General features: G+C 37.9%; 1 protein-coding gene across 1 annotated transcript in view; it reads right to left on the bottom strand.

The window, feature by feature from the left end:
* SLC26A7 (solute carrier family 26 member 7) overlaps window positions 1–21,858 on the bottom strand; it is a 132,794-nt gene extending 110,936 nt beyond the window's left edge. Inside the window, exon 1 of the mRNA XM_063079905.1 lies at window positions 21,666–21,858. Coding sequence (XP_062935975.1) covers window positions 21,666–21,858 — 193 coding nt within the window. The remainder of the gene's footprint in view (window positions 1–21,665) is intronic.
* Between the last annotated feature and the right edge of the window lie 1,600 nt (window positions 21,859–23,458).

The following is a 23,458-nucleotide window of genomic DNA, read 5'->3' as shown; positions in this document are numbered from 1 at the left end:
TCCACAGAAGTATCACAATTGAGTTGTCTCATTAGTCTCTCCAATTTCTGGTACATGAGAAAGAAAATATTGGCAAAATATTGGCAAAATATTAAGAAGGCTGGACCCAGGCTGACCTGCTCATGCAAAAGCTAGAGATGGTGGGGAAGAGAAGGAGGGGGGTTGGGAAGTGACAGGTCGGGCAAAGGGCATATAACGAAATATCACAATTTGTAAGAATGAATATGCTAATAATAAATAAAAATTTTTTTAAAAAATTCAGAAGCTCCTGGCCTTTACTCCCAGCCTTCATCTAACCAGAGTTGCAGCTGAAGTATTGAGCACCCTGGTGCAAATAAGAAAACAGCGCCCCCTCCCAAATGATCTAACCTACATTATTTGTGACCAATGACTGAGGAGCTACCACTCAGAAAAGCACTGATTAATTCATCCTAATATGGCAAAAATGGAAAACTTTTAGTTTGGTCAATTTAAAAAAAAAATATATATATATATATATATATATTCATTTATCAAAATCACATTAAAATACTGTATTCAATTTTTTTTAAGTTGTCAAACAGAAACCAAACAATGTTTTTCAGTTCTAAATGTTGGGCTTACAGATGAATTACTGCATCTGGCTATGGTAGCAGAAGAACACTAGGATTTGACATATTTATTTTAAAAGCAAAGCTGAGACTCTTGTATTAATTTATACCACTTGATAAATAATAGTATTATCTATATAACATGGCCTCAGTAAAGATACTTCATATGAGTAAAAGCTAGCCAATGTCAAAAGCTGAAGTATTTTTTATAAATGGCTGGAGGTTGGGAGTGGAGGTGGTGGTGATGTCTTGAATATTGAGAATCAGAGGTATTTTTGCATGCATTTCGAAACTTACTCTGAGCTTAGAATTGCTAAAGATAGAAGCATTTTAAAGTTCTTATCCCAAGGAATAAGGACTAAGTACTAATAATTCGATAAGAGAAAGAGAAAAAATTTGGAATTTGGAGAAAATACTTACAATAAGACCCAAAGAAAGGAAATGAAAGATTCAATCCTGTGCTGCATTCCTTAATCACCTACTTAAGGTCTTTAAGTGGAGCCTTTTCAATGAAATTGAAAGGGCAGCTTGTGTGAACATGGAAATGGAAGTAAATGTGAACCTGAGTCACTTTTCTAGGTTAATGATTAAAAAGCAGGAAGAGCTACCTAATGAAATACGAAGGTGCTGTACAATTCTGTTCTCTCTCCTACCCTCCTTCCCTTGCTTACTCCCTTTTCTTCCCTCCAAACCTTCTCTTTCTCTCTTTCTTAGTGTTTAAGCTCATTTCATATTCTCTGATTCAAAAGGAGGTGGTAGAATTATCTGGAATCTTTTAACACTGAGACAGTGAAAAGATAAGAATCTTGAGTCACTACAAATGGCCTATCAGCTACATAAATCATTTCCTCCCTGAAGTTCCAATTTTACCCCCAGGACTTTTCATTTACATACCAATTAATTCCCTTTATAGTTGAGCCACATCAGATTGTATTTTCTATCACATACAATGAGAGATTTTTAACTGCTACCCTTCTAAAATTTGAGTTTTCCTTACATAAAAGTTCTAGAATGTTTTCACTTCACATGTCTAGTTTTATGGAAATATGAATAATATATATTTTTATTTGCTGCTACTAAAGATAACTAAACATTAAGACAGAGAGAGAACGACTGGATCCCAAAAAGTCTCCCCAAAGGGGGACATGCTCACACTGAGTATTGATTGATGAGTAATAGATGTGCAAAAAATGTATGAGGAGTAGATGTCTGAGGAGAAGGTTGAGGAGATTGTTTTAGGTTGAAGAAACATATTCAAAGACATAGAGTTCTGAAAAAGTTTGTTTTGTTCCTGGGACGCTCAGAAAAAATTAATTCATGCGAGGAAGAACCAGGAGATGAAATTAGATGATAAAGGGTCTTATATATTAAGGTAAGTGGTAAGAACCGACCTAGGTTTCAGGATGATAGCAGCTTGACCCTACAGAACCTCCTCTCCCCCAACGTCCTCTCTGTTGTAATACAACAGTCAGTTAGACACATGGGCAGGGCCAGGAGGCAGCACCTGAAGTCAAAGTTTAAGCCACAATCACAGGCGCTCAACTACATTCTCTTTGGTGCCAGATGAGATCCAACAGAGGAAAGAACTTGCTTCTCCTCAAGAGCTGGAGCAGAAACTAGGAGGATTTCACCATGGCTTGGGGTGAGAGGAGGGTTTGACCAGCAGAAGCATAGAAGGTTCCTCAGCAAACGACTGTCCCATTGTCCTGCTGTGGCTCTGGGAGGGCTTGCATCATCCTGTGGATCTGTGAAGAACTGCACCACTGCCTAGAACTATAGCCAGAAGCCTTCCACTCGGTCCTGGGACTAGTCTCCCTCTACCTCAGCTGAGTGGCCTCTGCTCTTAAAGTCAGAACCTGCTGTGCCTTCCAGAGCTTCTTGTTTATTCCTGCTTGAAAGATCCTAACAGCCAGATTTGGATAGGTGCTGAGAGAACACAAATCCTGATTAGAGCTAATTTAAGGGGTCTCAAAATGACCAACAGGAGGAAAATCAAACTGAACATAAGTAAGAGGTAACTACACCTGAAGGAAGAATAATAGGTTTAGCGAGGGTAGAAGCTGAAAAAAGTAATGATATGTAAATTTTTCCTCAATAATTGTGACTTTTTAAAAATTGAAACATAGTTGATTGTACATATCTGTGGGGTACAGCATTGAATATCAATACCTGTGTGCAATATGGATAATCAGGATAATTAGTATATTCAACGTTATACAATGTAGTCTTTTTTAAAGATTTTTTTAAAAAGTAATGAGAACTCTAATTTAAAATACAGAGCAATAACAAAAGAAGTACAACTTTCTAATGTAAAACATCAATATAAAAAGCTGAAAAGGTACGCTTAATATCCTGAAAAGCAAATTACTTCTATCATTGTGGCCAGAGAGATAAACATCTCTAGTTAGTCTGGCCTGGGACACATCCTATCCCTCATAATGTATAATGTTGGCTTTTAGGAACCAATGGCCTGAGAGTGGGAGAGGGATGAGTCTCCAAGATACCAGAAGAAGAGGGAAAAGATGTAGACAAGAAACGCCACCATGTATATACGTACCTTGATGTAGCAGCTTGAGAATGTATCTCACAGTCCTATAAGAAAATTTAGCTAATACTGTGTATTAAAATAATTTATGAAGTGGTTAAACATGGAAATAACCTCAATGCCCATCAATATGGAGATGGTTAGATGCATTTTAGTACAACTATACTATAGAGTATTATACAGCTGTTAAAAAGACCAAGTTAGAACCACATCCATTAATCTGGAGGCATGTTCATGATACAAGGGTACTTCAAAAGTTTGTGGAAAAATAGAGTTAGAAGATAATACAATCTTTCCATGAACTTTTTGAAGTACCCTCTTATTGTTAGACATGAGAAACAAGTTTCTGGCTTATGTGTTTTATATGATAGTTTTATGTTAAAATCCAAGAAGGAGGTTACCAGTATTTTTTATACATCTTTGAAACTTTCTTTTTACCTTGTTCAATGAGTTCAGAAAAGCTATACAATATTTTGGATAGACACTTTTTAAAGTGATCTGAACATTATACTGAATTTTATGGAAGCCATTGGGAGATTCTTTTTCTAAAGGGAGCGATGTGATGAAAGTTGCTTTCTAGGTGATAACTACAGAAGTTATATGGAAGACACACAAGATTGATGGAAAGAACGGTTAGGAAACTACCACAGATATCTGAGGGGGGTAGAGTGGAGAAAGGGAAAGCATTTCCCTAGGAAATATAATTTCATCATACATAAATAGGTGCTATGCACACACATTTATACAACACATCAGTTACATGGCCTGTGGCTTGAGCATAGAAAACCTTCTTCCTAGAACCTGTCACAGGGCCAAAGATTGCTAACTGGATGTGAGCAGAAAATGAGGAACTATATAAAAGATAGCAAAAGCCTGGATTAGGTCATCTGAAGAGACTGGAAGGTTAGAGTAAAATGAGCAGAAGACTGAAAGCCTGATCAACAACACAATTTGAGTGAGGGAATTGCCAGATGCAGAGAAAAAAAAACTCAGGAAAAGGATATAAGGACACCAGGGCCAAGAGAGTCTGTGGCGATTCCACAGAAATGGAACTCCTGACAAAGAATAGAATATCCTTCAAATTTGACAGTAAAGAGGCCACTGGCGACCTTAGAAAGAGAACTTCCTGGGGAATAGAGGATGTGGGAGCAGGTTAAGAAATGAATAAATGGAGGGAGAAGAAGCAGGAAACATGAACTCATCTTTGAATTGTCAGATATATCTCTATAATACTTCCCCCCGCCCCCAAAATTTTAGGCTGTATATTCTCTGGACATCTCTGCATATGACAATGATGTGCGTAATATTTTCTGTAGAGAGAATAGAAAGATAATTTGGGGGTTCCTCTTGGGTACCAAACATTTCTTATGCATCATTACAGGTGTTCCTGGACTCATCTGTCTCCTGTAGCTCTGCAAGGGCTCTGTCTGATTTCATGTGGTGCAATCTGACAGCTCCTCACTTTTCTTGAATCCTAGGGCATCACTGTTGACCCTTGCTCTAAGATTCTGTTAATGCCCAGACTCACACATGCCAACTCAGAGGTAAAGTTGGGTAAGGGTAAAACTTTTACCAATGAGAGACTGAGCTAGTGAACAAATGTTTCCCTTTTTCTCCACACTGAAAGATGGTCTGGAGGTGCAGTTGACAGCTTTGTGGGGGCATGGTCCCAATGGATAGGCCAGTCAGCCACCCTTGGAGGTAGCCATCTCCATAGTGGACATCCTCCCATTGTCTCTCCCTCCTGGTACCTCACTCCTGCCATCTGGGTTTATACTCCCTAATGACATAACAGCACATAAACCCTCCAGCTTAGCCTCTAATTTCTGGGGAATCAGACTAAGATAGCATTGTTTTTTTCAGTTTATTTTTTAATATGTATATATTAGAAAATTTTATTTTAGCTTTATAACTGGTAAATAATATCATATGAAATTTAAACTATTAAATTGAGAAAGCCACTACTAAGATTCTTGATAGCTATAAGATTTCATGATGTTTCAAGTTTTCTTGTGCAAAAACTTAAATATTATTTGAATTGCAGACATTAGTAAACCAGTGTCTTGACAATGGCCTTGTTATAGTGCCATATTATGAGTTTTATTTTATCTTCATCAATGTCAATATTTAGATGTCTGCAGCCACTTCAATACCACCAGACATAAGAAGTGTGACTCAAGGAAAGTTGGGTTGTGAAAAGACAGTGTTCTTAATTTCTGTTAAAATACCTTACTCTGAAAATTTTTTTAAAATATATGACCATATGAAAAAAATGGCCTCGGAGGTGTCGCAGGCAAATGGGGATGCGGTATAGAACAGCACAGAAACTGAGCATGTAAATACAAGTACAATGTGTTTTATACATGAATTACCAAGGGCAGCGGGAGAATGATTAGCCTCTATTTGAGAAGGGTGTTCAAGAGATAATGCCCTTGTGTGGGAGAGCCAGGTTTTAAGAAGGGAAAGAGGAAGAGAGAATATTTTGTAAACATTTTGAAGAGTTTATTCCCTAAGGAAGAGGTGTTTCTGAAGGTGTGCTGGTATAAAGGCTGGCCATGAAGATATCATTGGAAATTCAAGCCAGGGTGGAGGGTACTAATAGCAGCATTAGAAGGAAAGTAAGGGAAAGGAGAAATGATTGAGAAAGGACCTGGTTTCATGTAGTGACCAAGTATGACAGAAAGCAGAGGCACATGTGCAGGTAGAAACTGGAATATACATGAAATATGCCATTGCTTTATTTCTTCCTACCATATTTATTCTGAAACCCCCCTAATTAGGAAGAGAAAGAGACTGCAATACCAATCCCTTGTTTTCCAGGTCTGAATGTGACATGGAAGAAAACCAGAAGTTTGTGGGATGTGGAAAAAATTGAATAATAAGATATAGTGCATTAAAAAAAAAAATAGCAATTCTTAGCCTTTGCTGAGAGCTTTCACTAGATTGTTGGCAAAAGAATTGTTTCTGCTTCAGCGAAGTTTAATCCAAGTGGAAAGAGAGACAGTGAAGGATGAGTCCTGATGAGAGTTCTGACATGACTTTCTAAACCCCAGAAAGCCTGATTCTTGGAGGGCAGGGAGAAGGATGTCTGTTCAGGTCCAGATGTAAGCCTAGAAGGAAGAAGGGATCTTGGTTAGGAGGAGGCCTGATCTGGTTGAAGAATTTCGATGAACACCACTCCCTACTCCTAGTATCTGCTGGAGTTTTCGCTGTAGTTACAGAATCCAGAATTTATGGACATAAATGGGGCCCAAAGTCTTACGTTAAAGATCAATTACTTCTTTGAAAAGTAAAAAATGCCATATGAATGCGAGGTAACAGTAGTGGTAAAATAACATCTATACACATGCAAGTTAGTAGGGAATTTGTTTCCTCAAACTCAACTTTGAAACTCAATGAATTATTTTTTCAGAATCCCTAAATAAAATGGTATGACTTTCTCCTCTTCACTTCCACCTTTTAATATTTTTGGTAAAAAGAGATGTTACTTAACTATATACAAAGTTGTCATTTTTGGAGGGAAAAAAGAAGTAATCCCTTAGCCTTAAAGTGACAGAATTATATAAGTAAACAACAGACCATGCATATGAGATGATATCACTTCTCAGACTGCAATGGTTTAAATTACTTCAGAAATGGATTATACAGAGCCATCATGCTCTGAAAGGGTTAATTTGCTATTTACAGATAATCCAGCTATTTGCAGAGAGGATTATGTAGCTCACTGGCTTCAAGCGGAAAGCGTGCAGTAGCAAACACTGAGGCCCACATGAAAATGAGGAAACACCCAGCAGAGGGAAAGACACACGCTGCTGATCTCTGACTCTGAGCAAGACTGAGAAGTGAATGTCTGGTGAGACCAGAGCAGGCAGCTGCAGCCCAGGCTGGCACTCCCTTGTCTCACAATGCAGCTGTAGAGAAGGAGGTGGTCTGGACAACAGTATCACTCAAAAGCAATAATGATGCCTCTCTCTCTGCACAGTGCTATTCTCCAGCAACAGTCCAAACAGTTCATGAGCAATAAACTCAATGAGAATGACCATGGACCCACAGGATACAAATAGTCATTAAAATGTTCTTTTACCCAGTCATGGACATAACTGCTGCCTCAAATAGAATGATGCACTGAGCCTAAAATACTAATTAGGCTATTTGGCATCTTTTCCCATTCCCTTTTGGATTTGTTTATTCTTGTTTCTGTTTCTGTTTCTTAACTGGGCAGGGGTTGGGCTAGGGAGGAAAGGGATGTGTAAGAGAGATAGAACATGCACACATCCATGCACTGAGTTCCTGCAGATGTTGAATGATATCTACTTAGCAAGTGATTTCAGCAACAGCTAGAAGAAAGTTTGAAGTACCCATCCATGGCAAATTTGTGTGTATGGGGGAGGGGTCCCTTAACATTTTATAAGATGCATGGAATTTCTCTAACTTAATTTTTTTGGAAGATTTCTTGCAAAACTGATGATCTCCACCTTCTTACCTTCAAGTAACAGGCTAAAACCTAGAAGTAGAAAATATCTGCCTAGAATTAAGCACCCAGTATGTGGCAGGTACTTGAGATATATCAACTAACAACCCAGATAAAAATCCCTAATTTTCTGGAGTTTCTGTTTATAACCTCCACATACTGGTTTATGTTCTCATGGGAAGTAGATGACAATAATAATAGCATTACAATAATAGCATTTACTGAAATTTTCATTTGTACTAGATTCTTCCCTGAGCAACTTAAATTCTCTCATTTCTTCTCCAAAACAACTCTGTGCACTAGATATTATTATCCCTATTTTACATGTTGGAAGAGTAAACCTTAGAGTGGCTAAAGAACTTGCCCAAGTAATGCAGCCAGAGTCCAAAACTGAGTTATTTCTGACAATCATTGTACAAGTACTTATAAAACTCTTACTATGTACCCAAATCCATATTAAGTTCCATGAGAAATATAAAGGGACAAAAACTATGAACTCTAAGGTCCTCGATGTAAACAAACTTTATCCAACACGAACAATTATATGTCCAGTTTATAGGATGATCAGTGTAACCAAAGCTCAGGAAAGGTAGAGAAACTATGGAAAACATAATCACAGAAAGTTTCATTGGAAGATAAGACTTGAAATAGGGGCTAACGGATGTACAGAACTTTCACAAATGAATGGCCTTTCCAAGTTGCCCAACTGCCTGAAGAGTCGTGAAGCATTTTGTTTGGGTACCTCTGATTTTGTCATTAAGCATATTTTCCAGTGCTCGCTTCTGGCTGAGTTTTACTCTTGTTTTGAAGCATTATTCTTTTCTTTCCTGAGAGTTCTGTGTTTCATATATACATCTTAAGATTGCTGCATTTGGCCGAGTCAACCGCACGTTTCTTTAAATTCTATCAGCCAAAAGCACATGATGCTCTCAAAGCACATGATGTTCATGGACCAGGTCTTCTCATTTCTCTCTACTAGCTCCTCAGCCGCTTACCACACTTAATATTCTCCAAGGTTCCTTCTATCCTTATTCCTCTTTTTGTTCTACAAACTATTTATGAACGATCCCATCCAATCTCATAATTATAACCACAATATGCCCATCTGAATGATACTTCTCATAAACTCTAGACCCAAATGGACATCACCAAGAGATCCCATGGGCACTCACATAACAAATACAAAATAGAAATTGTTTATTTTGATACCTCTCACCACCAACCTCTCCATAACAACAGAAAAATATGCATTAAAAACAAAATAAAAACAAACATAGGTATTCTTTATTTATGCCCTATCTCAGAAAATGTCATCACCACCCATTGAGACATCTAGAACTTAGCAGGAAATACACAGGGTGAATAAATATTTAGTGAAGTTTTTTTTAAAAGAAAAGAAGCATCGGAAGCTATAGGGTCACATAAGAAAGAATCTGTTCCACAAGGATTAGCATAGTGTCCTTTACTCTAAGACTTGGAGGAGGAATCCTGCAAAGGTAATAGGAAGGAAAGAAGGGAAGTAAGAGAATATTCCAGGCAAAGCCCAGAAAAAAGAGACCTCATGGCACAACCCAGTACTGGCACAAATAATGAGTTAAATTAGTCCTCAGCATGTTTATAGGGCTGGATATTATTATCATCTTCTCGAGATGGCTCTTTAAGGCTTTAAATACCATTTTAAATTATCAAAGAACTCTACCAATGGCACTAGTATAATCCACAGGAAGGCAAAGAGTCCAATCTGATGTTCTAATGTGAGGATGGGGGACACCAACTCATGACCTTCGATGGCAGCTGCTGGCTGATGCCTTCTTTCCTACTTCTCTTGCCAGCCAGGTGCATCTCACTGCCTTCCATGGGCTCAGGCTCACCCACAAAAATTTGAGGCCTGCTTACACATTGGGTAGAAAATTAGAAAAGACTCTGAGATCTAGCAGTACCTCTGGATCACTAGACTGTAACTCAGACCCCTTTCTACCCAGAATCGTGGACACAGGTTCCAAACTCGAGTTGCGCCTGCACTTTGCCTAAGCTTCCGACTTTACTCCCCAGTTTTACCTTCTGTACTCTGGTCCATTGGCTGACACTCAGGTGCTAAACTTCACAGTCACTAGGCTGTTTGTATGTCTTAGCTAACCTCCCCAAACCTGATCTCAATCCCACCTTCTGCAATGTCTAGATTCTACCCACCTCTCTCTAAACACAGTGCCACAAACTCAGCTCAAGCTTCTGTGCAGAAGTTCTCAGACCCCTTCTCTCCACCACCTTCTACCTCCCCAACCTAAGAGAAGGGCTGCTAATTGAAGGGGTCAAGGTTGAATACTCTAAAGAGAACACATCTCCTGATGAGAAAAGGCCAAATCCAAGTGTGTCTTCTCTTTTCTACTATGTCTTAATCCATGCTACTGGCATGAAAAAAAGGATGAGGGCCTGCCTCAAGGTAAGCTCTGATATGTTTCTTTTTCTGTTTCCACAAGCACATCCAAATCTTAGCTTTAAAAAAAAGAAGAAAATGCTCTTAAGACTCTGTTCTAAACTGTTTTGCTCCACTCCAGCTTTGAGAGCTATGCTTTGTACACTAACTCAGCCAATAAAGTGGGATACTGGTTGCCATTCCCTAAATGTTACCTGTGTAGATAGTGTCCTTGAGATCCTTTCTGGGAAAGGGATAATTAGCAGGACTTGATCTCTTAAAATGCTGATGGAGTTTGGATGTGTTGTCCCCTCCAAAACTCATGTGGAAATTTGATCTCCAATGTGGCAGTGTTGGAAACTGATTGAGTCATGGGGGTGGATCCCTCATGAATGGATGAATGCTCTCCCTGGGGGAGGAGGGGTGGTGAGTGAGTTCTTGCTCTATTAGTTCCCACGAGAGCTTGTTGCATATAGGACCCTGGCACCTCCCTTCCCCCTTGCTTCCTCTCTCTTGCTTCCTGTCACCATGTGATCTGCTTGTACCTGCCAGCTGCCTGCCACTTTCTGCCATGAGTAGAAGCAACCTGAGGCCCATGCCAGATGCAGCTGTCCCAGAATCATAAGCCAAATAAAGCTCTGTTCTTTATAAATTACCCAGTCTCAGGTAATTCTGTTATAGCAACACAAAACGGACTAAGACAAATGTCATTTCATATTATCCCATATGTTGTAGCTAATCAAATATTGCTAGCTTTTTAAGACTGCTACTTTGTTCTCTATATTAATCCAATGTTTATCAGCAAATATTCATTTCATGTTATGTTATGTAGATGGAATTGTAATAGTCTTCATGTTCCTAAATAAAAACACTGAATTCTTTGGCAACTTTCTGTGTTATACAACCCACTCAAGGCAATAAGTGGCTGAAACCAATACTTTACAAACTTTCATTAAGAAAATGTTCCCACCTTTACATACCCACATCACAATGATATCTTCAAGGTTGAAACAACAAGATCATATTCTCATATACTTTTGTATGCATTTCTGAGGAGGGAAAAAAAATAAGCCCCTTGTAGGCTAGATGGTTGTCTTATACTTCTCTATCTCTTTCCAAGAACACAGCAAAAAACTGTGTATTCTTTCAAATATTTTTTGCATAGAAATGAGCAAAGAAACCTAGCAAGACAGATTAGTATTCTTGAAAACAAAATAATTAGGTGGTGGTAGGTACTTCCAAGAATTACACATAAAATATCAAACCCAAACTGTGTGGGTAATGATGAAAGTTATTTCCCTCTAGTAACTGGTTTGTGGTGGTCTTAGTATTGCTATTAGCAAACCACAGTATAACCATCTGTGTGGTTCACAATATCAGCAGACTCAGTTAAGCGATATTATAAGTAGATCTCCCAGGGTAAATTTACATATACTCAAGAACCACAACTGTTTGAAAACAAATACCTATTGACACACATTGGTTCACAGACAATTGTTAGTAATCAAAGGTCAGTATTTCTAATGATTAGAGGGGATAATGCAAATCATTTTATGTTTTCACCCTGTAACTTGTTACACAGGTGAGATCTCACAAGCATAAAAATAAAGAATAACCATGATCAAGAAGCCTCATGATCAATAGACCTAGGAGCTTAAATATTAGAAATGGTAGGAGATTGAAGATTTCCTTGGGGAGAGCAGCCCTCACAAGGGCACAGGAAAGCTCCATCCACCTACCTCAAATATGATTGTTCACTGTCAGCAGACATTTGAGTATCTACTATGTGCCAAATACTGTGGATAGAAGCTGAACGGGTTTCCTAGAACTCAGGACATTTACTGCTAAAGCCAAAGGGGTTGGTCCCAGTAAATAGTCCCTGCCCTCAAAAAACTTATAGCTTAGGAGATAAATCAAATATGAATCAAAAACAAATGCTATAGAGTTAATTAAGGAGATAACTACTATGGAGAAACAAAATAGAGGTATCAAGTGCTTTCTGAAAGCCCATAGTTCTCAGTCTCAGCAACTCATTCTACTTCCTTTTTTCGTTAGTCGTGTAGCCTGAAGCCCAGAATATTAAATTATTTGCCCTCAATTTCCCAGAGATTCTGATTTAATTGGTCTAGGGTAGAGATTGGGCATGGGTATTTTTTAAGTGTCACAAGAGATTCTAATATGCAGCCAAGGTTGAGAAGTACAAAGATAAACCCACTCCTGCAATATGGCCACATAAAGTCAAGTATAAGGAACAAGGGAAGGGGGATTATTCATTTTATAGGAACAGTAGGTGCAAATGTCCTGAAGCTAAATAAACATAATCCTTTAGAATACTAAGAGCAGTTCAGAGTAGAGAGAACATAGGATGCTGAAGGGATTATTAGAAGAAATGTTCCTGGAAAGGTAAGTAAGATCTACATATTGAATGGCTTAGAAAAACATTTTCTAAAGTCTAACCCTGCGTAATAAGAGGAAAGTTGTCTATTTATAGCCTTCTAAGTATCATTTGCTTTTATATTAAATACCTTGTTCTTCTGAATGCTCTGATGGGTTTGAACATCAAGGTGTCCTGGAGTAGAGCTTGAGATCATCTGTGCTAGATCTGAGCAGGATGAATAACAGGAGTTAAGCAGTACTGATGTAAAAAAGAATGGGGCATGTTGGGGACTGTGACAAATTAGAGAGCTCGTGTCCACATAAAGAGTGCAGGCACCAGTGAACTTCAGCCTATCCGTGCCATGGGAATACAGACTCTGCACTGTTGGATGATCATATTTAAATAAAGGGAGAGAAATCCCTCAACTTTAAAATAAAGTCTACCAATATTTAAATGTCGACTCCCAACATTGTATAAGCCAATCAATACACACCTCTGGCTTCAGTCCCAAGGAAATATTTGGAGTTCCATGAGGAAGCTAGGAAGAGAAAGGGATGAGAAGAAAAACAATGAGGGAAAGTGAGAAAGTTCGCCAAAATGGTGAGAAGCAAGGATGCCATATACAGTAAAAGAGCAGGTAAAAAGCTATCGCTACAGTATAGCTGAAGGATTTTAAGAGCAAGGATCTCCACTATCTCTATCAAATGTATTGTTTTTTGCAGTTTGAGATAGATAATGAAGGAACAAAACCATAAATGAGAGGTCATCCTAACTGGCAAGGAATGAATTTGGTGACTCTTAATTAAGGTAGAAGCATGGGTTCAGGAGTCAGAAAGACGTGAATTTAAACACTCACTCTGCCTTATGGAAACTGTATTTGCTTTAGCAAATTAATCAGCTTTCCTTCATCTGTAAAATATAGACAATAACAGTATCAGATCTTAGGGTTTTTATGAAGATTAATTAATATAATACACAATGAATGTTTAGCACAGTTTATGGTACATTTTAAGCATTTAGCAAATGTCCCAGGAAAGATTTAGCAAATCACCAAGGAAGTTGCCACAAAGACAATGGGTGTCAGATGTATTTGTGAGACATTAAAAAGGAAGAATTTATACATGATTAATTGAATATGGCTGTTAAGAGAAAAGAGGAATAAGGATAATTCCCGGATTTCTGGCATGAACAACTGGCTAAATGGGGGTTGAGTTTCATTATAATAAAGACTAGAGAATAAAGACCGGTTTGGGAAGAAAAAAAAATATTTTCAGTTTTAACACATATCCCTGGATGACATTAAGATGGTGTTCAATAGGCAGCTGGATATTTATACCTAGAACTAGGAAGATAAAATTGGTCTGAAAATATTTTTCTACACTTTACTAACAGAAAAGTTGCAATTAAAGCTGTGGAAATGGATTAGCTTATGAAAAACAGAATGTACATAGAGAAGAGAAAAAATGGTCAAGCACAAAGACTGCAGCAAAAAAGGCTATTGTGCTTTTTATTTAGAGAAATGATGTTCAGATGAGATTCAACCATGCTGCTAAGGCTCATGGCTATGGATAGCAGTGGAGTCTTGCCTGGTAGGCAGACATCTCCAGTGTTAGAAAGGATAGGAGAGCCCAAGGCAGGGCTTCTGCTCTTGGACTCAGAATGGGAGAGAGTAAACGTCTGCAGTGGTGTCTGGGCTGGGGATGGTAAGGGTTAGACGTGGCATCTATCGTGATAGATGAGAACAGAGCTGAAACAAAAGGGTTCAAACCAAGCAAAGAGGACTAAGCCTGGTTATGGATTTCCCTTTTACTGCCCCCCACCCCCAGCTTTTAGCAAAGTCTCATTCAGACATTTCATCCTTGTGTCACTTCTGCAACATGGTAAAATCCATTATTCAATGATGCTCAAGCCAGTATTAGAGCATGTCTGCCCTCCATCTCTCACCCTAAGCTACTCCAGCTGGGGCAGGGAGAGAACTTCAAGGGGAAGAGTAATAGCTCACAGCATAGGTTCTTCTTCCCACCAGCAGAGCTCTCTTCTGGTTTCAACCAGAAGAAACTCTGGGTTTTATTTTGTCAAGGAAGGTGACATGTGATCATGGGAAGGGATGGAATGAGGGGTTGATGTGAACAGAGGCTTAAAGTCGGCCCTAGCCCCACCCAGGTTGTGTCTGTCATACTAGAAGTGAACAGGGGAACAGAAAGCAGTGAAGGGTGAGGAATGGAGCCTTACAGATTTAGGTTTGAATCCACCTTAGTGGTCCTAGAACTGGGTGCAATTCATTCAACGTTTTGACCTTCAAACTCCTCATCTCACGAAAATATAAAGTACAGTAATTGCTGGGTTTCATAACATTAGAAACAATTTCTGTAACACATTTAAACTGTAATATCTCTCAAATGTGATCAAAGGTGATTAGAATAAACCCAACTTATACCTACATAAGCGAAGAAAAGAAGTTTTGCACATGCAAGTAAATAGTGGGGATTGGTTGGTTTCTCTCTGCAATGTCCTTTGCTGGGCTGGCCTCATTTTCAAGCTGAGGGGGTCCTGGGAAGCTTTAGGGGTACATCTTCCTTACTGTCATTGGTTCCAGCATAAAGGAAGCTTTCTCTTCCTGAGAGGCCCCACACATATGCTGGGACCCAGACCGACTGGACCATTTGGGTTATTGTATTCGCCATTACCATTTCAAAATAACAAATGACTAGTCTGTTGTTTAGTGCAGCCATATCCTAGAGGGCAGATCTCATTCCTGAATCAGTCACTGGCTGGGTGTATGAAATTGTACCTGGACCAGCACTGTGTCTGGATCCTGCTCTCAACACTGTTGCACATTAGATCTGGGACAACTAAAAGAAAAAGAAGAGAAGACAGTGTCTTAATGCCTGAGCACCACCTCCAGAAAATCCGATTTAATTGTTCAAGATGGGGCCCAGGTACCGGTTTTCTTCTAATCCCCACAGTAGTTCCAAAGGGCCCCAAGGTTGAGAATCCTGTCTAAGGGAATTCAGTTCACTGATCAGCTTAGACTCTATCACCAGAGCCAGAAATAGAACCTCACTTAAAACATGTGTGCTAAAAATGGAAAAGGAGTTGTTCTGCAAAACAAATCTGGGGTGCAGTTACTAAAAGAGGCAGGAATGAATCCTAGCTAGCTAAAACAGAAGCCTCTACTATGTAGGCCACATACCTCATCTGCACTCATTGCCAATCTATTTTGTCGCAAACCTTGCCAAGTTTTCAACACCTTAAAAAGGAAGGTCATGACTCTTTCATATAACAGCTCTGCATATTATTGGCAGCATTATTCTAAGTGTAGAAATATAAATGATCCTTTAATATCTGAATCATCATTGTTTTGCATTTAAGAAAAATAAAAAGGAAATCGGAAGTGCTGGATGAATCCTGAAGCCCTAGTGAAATGGAAAAGAAGCAAAAGCCAGGAAAGTGTCACTGGCTCCTCTGTTTGTTTTCATGGGAGTCAGGAGAAGTATACTTTTGACTAATGAAGAAATATTTAGTTACTCTTGTTCCTGGAGAAGAGAAAAGTTACCAGCAGAAAGATATAGTGATTAAGGGGACTCGGTTAGAGATACACAGCTAGTGCTAGGATTCTATAGCCCCAAGCCTGAGACCATGCAGGGAAAAATTCCCAGACAAGCCTTTAATCTTTGCAGTGCAGTATGCTTCAGGAATTTCCACTTATTGTTCTACATGTCACTGAGCTGCCCTCAGGAGTGCAATGAAGCTCAGCTTCCACACATATGTTTCAGTGCCAGTAAAGCCACACATTCTGCATAATTATGGGGAACATCCATCTTTTGTCCACAGCCCAAAATGTTGTGGTTTGAACATCAGGCAACCCTATAGCAGCTTAAAATTTTCATGGTTTGGGAACAAATATTCTAGGTGATCCCTTGGAATGCAAGGCAAAACATTCTCATATTCCTCCTTAGTGGATTGGTTGTTATATGGCAAGTCATGCATTTTAAGTCTCCACTCTGTCTCAGTGCTTGAGTTTTCATGTTGGAAACAAAGTACCTACTCCGCCCAAGTGGTCATCCAGGCTAGAATGTGAACTAAATTCTCTAAAGACCAGCGTCTCACTGCTTAACTTGCTGACCTTGTTGGTGACATGTTTCAAGTCACTGACAGTTTCTACAAATGTTGGCTCATCTACAAAATACTTCCGGTAGTGAGGTCCTTCAGGATATCAGTTAAAGAACATTGTGGTAGATGCTAACGATAATGGCTCTTACCTCACGTTCGTGATGAGAGCTCTCAAATTTTTAAGATATTTAAAAATTACAAATGTTTTCAATGAAATATTGAAACATAGTGAGAGAAAGACCTTAAGTATCTTTTATCTTTCTTTGAGATGAACACATCTATGCTTTATTTATTTACTTTGGAGAGAGGCAATTCACCCCCTTGGCAGTCTGGTAGAGCCTATCGTCTCCTTTCCAGAATACTTTTCTAAAATAAATAACAAACAATGAATAGGATTATAAAGAAATGAGGTATATCAGGATACATCGGTCCAGGCACATAGACCTGAAGGTTCTGTGGATCTTGGTGATGAAGCTAATCTTAGGTAAACTCTCTATGAAGGTTTTATTCAAGGGGTGAGTTCAAGGCATCTCAATAAAACATGTTAGAAAGGGTCTTGGCCGAAGAAACAAATTTAGCCATCCGTAGGGCTAGGCAGGTAATGGGAATACTAGCAAGGAGGGTGGCAGTGAATGTGTGAGTGGTGAGGACTGTGGCAAAATGCAAAGTGTGTGCCCTGTCTGATGGGGTCCTCTTTGAGGGTCTACCAGATTTTCATCCCATGGACATGTGGGCCCTGTATGGCTATGTTTTACCATTTTTCAAGAGAAGCTAGGCATCTGGATTTTTTGAGGAACGATTCTTATTTATTAATATTGGCTGGAAAAAAAATTAACACTCTTTGAAACAAAGGAAATGTATCTTTTACCAGATTTGTCTGGAGGTCTACAAGTTTGCACCTTCAAGCAAGTAAGAGAACTTGCAAACTTGCACCTTCAAGAAAGTAAGAGAAGTTGGAAGAAATCAATTACTCATATTTTTAATTTTTTTTCTATCAGTATTTTTCTTACATTTATTTTGAAAACATGAAAATTAATTAACTCAGTTTCCTTCCTAGGGTGGCAGCATGTTGCAATAGGACAATTAGAATCTTTGAGTATGTTTTAATTCTTCCAACAAACATTTGTTAAAAACCTACTTCTAAGTGCTATGCAATATACAAGTTGGTAAGAATACTAAGATTAAGATATCATTTTTGTTTCCAGAGCTTACAGACCAATGTGGAAAGAGTTGTACCGAGAGGTTACAATGCAATGTGTTAAGTCCTATCACAGAGATACATAAAAAGTACAAAGGAAGTAGGAGAGGTTGGGAAGGATTCCCAGGGAGGGATCTCTTTGAGTAGATTTTTGTATCAAGAGGCCCAGATTATTAATGATCTAATAGGTTATGCTGAAGAATTGGGCTTTTATCCTAGAGAAACAAGAGGGTTATTGAAGAATTCTGAACAGGGAAGCAATACATTCAGATTGTGATAATTATTCTGGCTGCAGTATGCAATAGAACCTTCAGGTGGAGACAGAGTAAAGAATGAAGAACCACAAGACAGTGACTTTCAGACAGTGAGTTAAGGCAGCCGCAGGGGCCATGAAGCAAAACTAATTGGTTGAAAAGATATTTAGGGGATAAAAAGGAAGAACCTGGTAGGTGATTGTATGCTAATGGGTAGGGTAACAAAGGAGAGGGTAGAGTGGAGAACAACTTTCTATGAGAGGTAGTCTAGTATAAGGGTAAGAGCATAGTCTCTGGAGCCAGATTACCTCAATTTGAATCCTACCTCTTTTACTCACTTGCTGTGTGACTTCAGACAAGTTATTATCCACTCTGAGCTTCAGTTTTGTATATATGTCAAGTATTCTTAAAACAGTGCTTACAGGGCCGAGCCCGTGGCGCACTCGGTAGAGTGCTGCGCTGGGAGCGCGGCGACGCTCCCGCCGCGGGTTCGGATCCTATATAGGAATGACCGGTGCACTCACTGGCTGAGTGCCGGTCACGAAAAAATGACAAATAAATAAATAAAAAAAAAAAACAAAAAACAGTGCTTACATTTGTACCTAAAAATTACCATTATTATTATTATTTATTATTGTAATTCTAGTTAGAATACTGGCATCATTCAGTGTACTTGTTTCAGAAGACTAAATATTGCATTTGAAGTACTTTTAGAACATTCTAGGTTTGCATGGTTAAATATGTGGACCACAGGTTGAGAAGAAAGTTTCATTAGCATAGTCATAGTGGTTAGAGTCTCTTATGCAGATGAAATTGTCTATAGTGCTTTTGGAAGAAGTCAAAGGATTGAGTCTCCAGGACACTGATGTTTAATGGGTAGATAAATGTAGGAGAGAAAATCTGCAGATCCTAAGAAGAGAAGGCAAGACAGGTAGAAGGCAAATGAAAGAGTGGTGCCAAAAACTAAGAGAAGAAAGGGTTTTAGAAAAAATATAATTGATACAGATCATGTTATAAAGGAGTCAAGTACACTGGTTACAAAAAAAATCTATATTTAACAGTTAAGAAATCTTTAATAAAGTAATTTTAAATGGTTTCTTGGTATTTGAAATATAGAAAACACTCAAATCATCTTAGTTTCCATTATTCTTCTTAATTTTAATTGCATTTCTAGATAAAGAAGAATGGAAAACAACTACTATATTGAATCATAAATTTTCTTTTTTGTAGGACAAAAATACATTGAATTCAACAATTTCATATAATTCAACTATGCTGAGTAATTGAAAGGCTGTTTCAAAATTTAGTAAAGTGAAAAAAGGTATTTGTTCCTATTTTGTGTTATGATGGAAGCGCAAAAATTACCTCCTCTTTCTCTTTTTAACTTAAACTTTAACTTTCAATTAAAAATTGGTTATACCCCTTCTTTCTTATAATTTTCGTAAGAAATAGAGCTGATAATAATTGCCAAGACTGTACTCACAAAAACAGGAGGTAGTGATGTTTAAACGCCTTTACTCTGGTTCCTACTGTACTTACGTTTCTTGTCACTTCATATTTGAGTCTAAAAACTGCAGAGATGAAACCTGAATGCAAAAGTAATTTAAAGGGAAGGGTATTCATATCTTTCCAATGCAATGACTTCTATTACTAATAACACTGGTATTATGGAGAATTTGGTTATTTTGGCAACACAGAGTATGAAGTGAAAACGTTGAGTATTGGCTTTGGAAGGAAGTCCTGACTCTACCACTTCTCAGGTGTGAGAGTCTGGGAAATTTACTTATTCTTCTAAGCTCCATTTTCTCTTATGAAAACTGGAGAGGAGACTGTCTCTCTGGGTTTCGTTAGCATGGGGGAGATAACGTAAGTAAGGGGTTAGCACCGTGCCCCTTACAAGAAATCGTAGCTTATGATACCTAACTTTTTAACTCTCCATAGAAGATAAGCATGAAAAAGTTTGAGATAATTAGCTTTTTTTTAAATCGGTATTTTTAGAAAGATTAGTCTTTCCATACACCAGCAAAATCCTTTAAGTCCTTCCCAGAAGTGTAGCCTTGTCCATTCACTGGTGGCCTTCCTGGGGAACCAGAAGCCAGATCTGTACCTTCCCAAGACACGAGGGCTGAGTAAGCTCGGTGCTTCTCACCAGTCAGGGGCTGGCCAGTGTGTTTCTTCATAACCAGTGAAATACATGATGCATAAAACAAAATCCCTCAAAATCTGTATCCAATAAAAGCCATAAAATTAACTACCAAAGACTTGCATATAAACAATACTGATAATGATGTACACAGGTAACTCTATCATATCCCCCAGTTTTCATGTCAACCTGATATTTTCCAAAGGTAAAAAACATAATTATTAAAACATAATTGTCTTTCATTTTACATTAAATTAAAGCAAATTAAATTAATAACATATGCTGAAACTATCTGGGTAAAAAAAAAAAAAAGCTCTTTTAAGTTTTCAAAATACATGGTGGTGTTTCATTTTGAGTTTAAAATTAAATAAAAGCAAGGCTGAAAATACCCTAAACTGTTATTCATTTTGCATTTTTCTGAAAGATTACTGTGCTTTGCTATTGGAAAAATGGTCATTAAAAATGTAGTACAAGACTATTCAGTGAAATGGCATCCCATAAACTGTGATAGTATTATGGATCTTAAAGTAAAGCCACCAGTGCAGATGTTCCTAATCTTACTAAAAACACAAATACACAAACCAGTTTGTTTCTGCTACATAATAACTTAATTAAAAGAGTGCTTATAATTTTACAGTATGAATAACAGTTAAAGCAAGGGAGGTAATGAAACTCTAAGGAAATATAAACCTACAGAGTCTATGCCAAAGAAACGGTTCCAAATTCTCAAGGCTGAGAAATCAATTCTCTTCCTTGTTACAGGTAGAAAATCATTACCTGAATTAGCCAAAAATTATAATGAATATGTCTTTAAGGAAAAGATATACACACACAGGCACACATGTACTTTAGTTACCTAGCTTTCACCAAGAGAAATCCCTACCTAAATCCAGAATATTATTTAGAATCTGCTTTGGGAAAGTTTAAATCAGACTTCTCATCAGTTTAAATTTCCTACTGAGAAATCCTTGCTGTAGGTAATGTGATACAGAAGTAAATCGGCCTACACAGTAAAACATAAGCTCTAAGGACATACGGGATTCTCTTTGCGAATAATGGTCTTGGCAAAGAGCCTCCTTTATGTACAGAAAGTTTTGTTCCTTGCTTATAGCAACTCTCAAAGCTACAGCAGGTAATTGCGTGCTGTTAATTAGGTTCAAAAATGACTGTGTTTAAGTCAGGAAATATTTTATATCTTGATTATGTAAGTATGAAACTATATCAGCAAGATCACATTATAAAAACTCATTCTCCCACCATTACCAAACTTTTATTCTAAAATAGTATGAATTTTAACATTGCAATTATGTAGTGCCATTCAAACATTCGTTTGATGCTTAACAGCTATCAAAAATATCAAAAAAAAAAAAAAAGAAAAAGACAATTAGGACAACTCTTGTACACAGCTATCCAATGTTCTTATTTCACCAAAGTTAATATCCATTTCATTAAATATCTGTTTCATTAGCTAAATTGTCAACCCTAGGTCACAATACTCTTCCAAGAAAGCAAAGTGACATCCATTCTGCATAAAACAGGAAAATCAAATGCAGTACATTACCTTGTGTCACCTGTTGAACTGCCAACATTATCCCAGACACGGTGTCTGGAAGCAAGTTTTCTTTCAGATTATACTGTGGTGCCCATTCCAGAATAGGTAGCCGCCTTCTGCACCACTGTTTAATGTCTTCACAATGGGGGGTATGCATCTTGCTCCAGAGCATGCTTTTCTTTTTCCTCTTTGCCCCTGTCATTTTTCAGATTCCCTCTTGTAGAAGTAAACTTCTTAAGACAAGAAAAAAAAAAAATCGTTGCAGAACACCTCCTTTCAATGCTAGGCTCCAATTCGTCTGTGGTTTACAATATCAAAGCTAACCAGAAAATAAATAAATAAAAGAGAGAGAGATTAATAGAGAAGCACTTAAATATATGCAGCTTGGCTGTATGTCTTATTAGGGTGCTGCTAATTATTCTAGATAAAAACTATGGATTAAAACCTTGAATTATTATCTGAATGAGAAGTGGTTCCTGTTAATGTAATATTTTTCTGATCCTGAAAAAGTAATGGGTTCAGTGCTAAGTTGGTCTACAGCTCTCTCGCCAGTAATTCTCCTTATATTCACTGTAGTCTTATGTTTTTGGCTGCAATCCCAATGGTTAATGAGGTAGTTCTGGGCGTGTGTTGGATGTGGGCTGGGCTATGCTAATGAAACCAGGAAGCATCCAGCTAGTCCAGTCTCTCTCTACAAGCTATGCAAGATCATAAAACTGCCAGAGGGGTCTATTGTGTAAAATATATTCAGAGAATCCAGCCTTATTTTGTTAAGTGGTATATATTTTCAACATGTCAGATGACTGCCAGTTCTACAAAATTCATCAACATGACAGAGCATCGCTAAAGGTCCTTATCATTTCTATTCCCTGGTAAATGAGGCTCTCTCTCATTCATACAGAAACATTCAGATAGTCACTGCCCAGTCTGGGAAAGAAATGGCTAGTTCTCATAAACAAACTGAAATTTCATCTCTTGGCCTGAGAAAATCAGTATCACAATGAACAAATATTTGTGGCTGGAGTTCTCTGTGAAATTGTTCATTCAGTTTTCTCTGTTTCTCTAAGTTGTATAATTCACACACTGATGCTATTGTAACTGAAATTTACTGAGGAATAACATATGGTTCAAACTATTGTTTGAAGTGTCCCTAACTTTTTTTTGTGGTGTTTCCCTCTTTTCACATAACTTTTGGAAGTGGGTGTTTTCATTTTAAGAAAGAGTGTTACATTTTATAATAGAACAGAGAGACTGTCAAAGATTTTTATTTTGTGATTCCCCCCACCGCCCCGCCCCAAAGAAAAAGCCGACATTTATGAGCTGTGCCTTTGGAATTAAACCAAAAAGCCAATATACTAACTAAAATTGTGAAGCCAAGAAAAAGAATATCATGTATATTTGCTGCAGCCCTTTTTAAGGCCCATTTATCCAGAGAATAGAAATCTGATTTCTGGATGCCTTTAGAATAACAAAGTACTTGGATCCTTTGGCTACTTCTAAGGTCCCCTGCTGTATTTTTTCCCACTGTTTTTAAAATAAAGTGAAGAACTACTCTCTCAGTCTTCCAAAGATGATATCTCTAGTTTGCATCTGTGCAAAAATATCTTTCTTTTTAAATTCAATGAATTCTAAATATATATGTATATCATCTATCCAAGTATCTATCTATGGAGACAGTAAGAGAGAGAGAGAGAGAGAGAGAGATGTACACTTTATTTGTATCTACCAAATAGAATTTACTTAGTATTTTTCAATTGTTTACATTATTTTAAATTTCCAAACTATCCAATAGTTCAGGTTGG

This window comes from Cynocephalus volans, chromosome 15 (genome assembly GCF_027409185.1).
Source record: "Cynocephalus volans isolate mCynVol1 chromosome 15, mCynVol1.pri, whole genome shotgun sequence".
Classification (NCBI taxonomy): Eukaryota; Metazoa; Chordata; class Mammalia; order Dermoptera; family Cynocephalidae; genus Cynocephalus; species Cynocephalus volans.
This window is presented reverse-complemented; position numbering and strand designations above follow the sequence as displayed.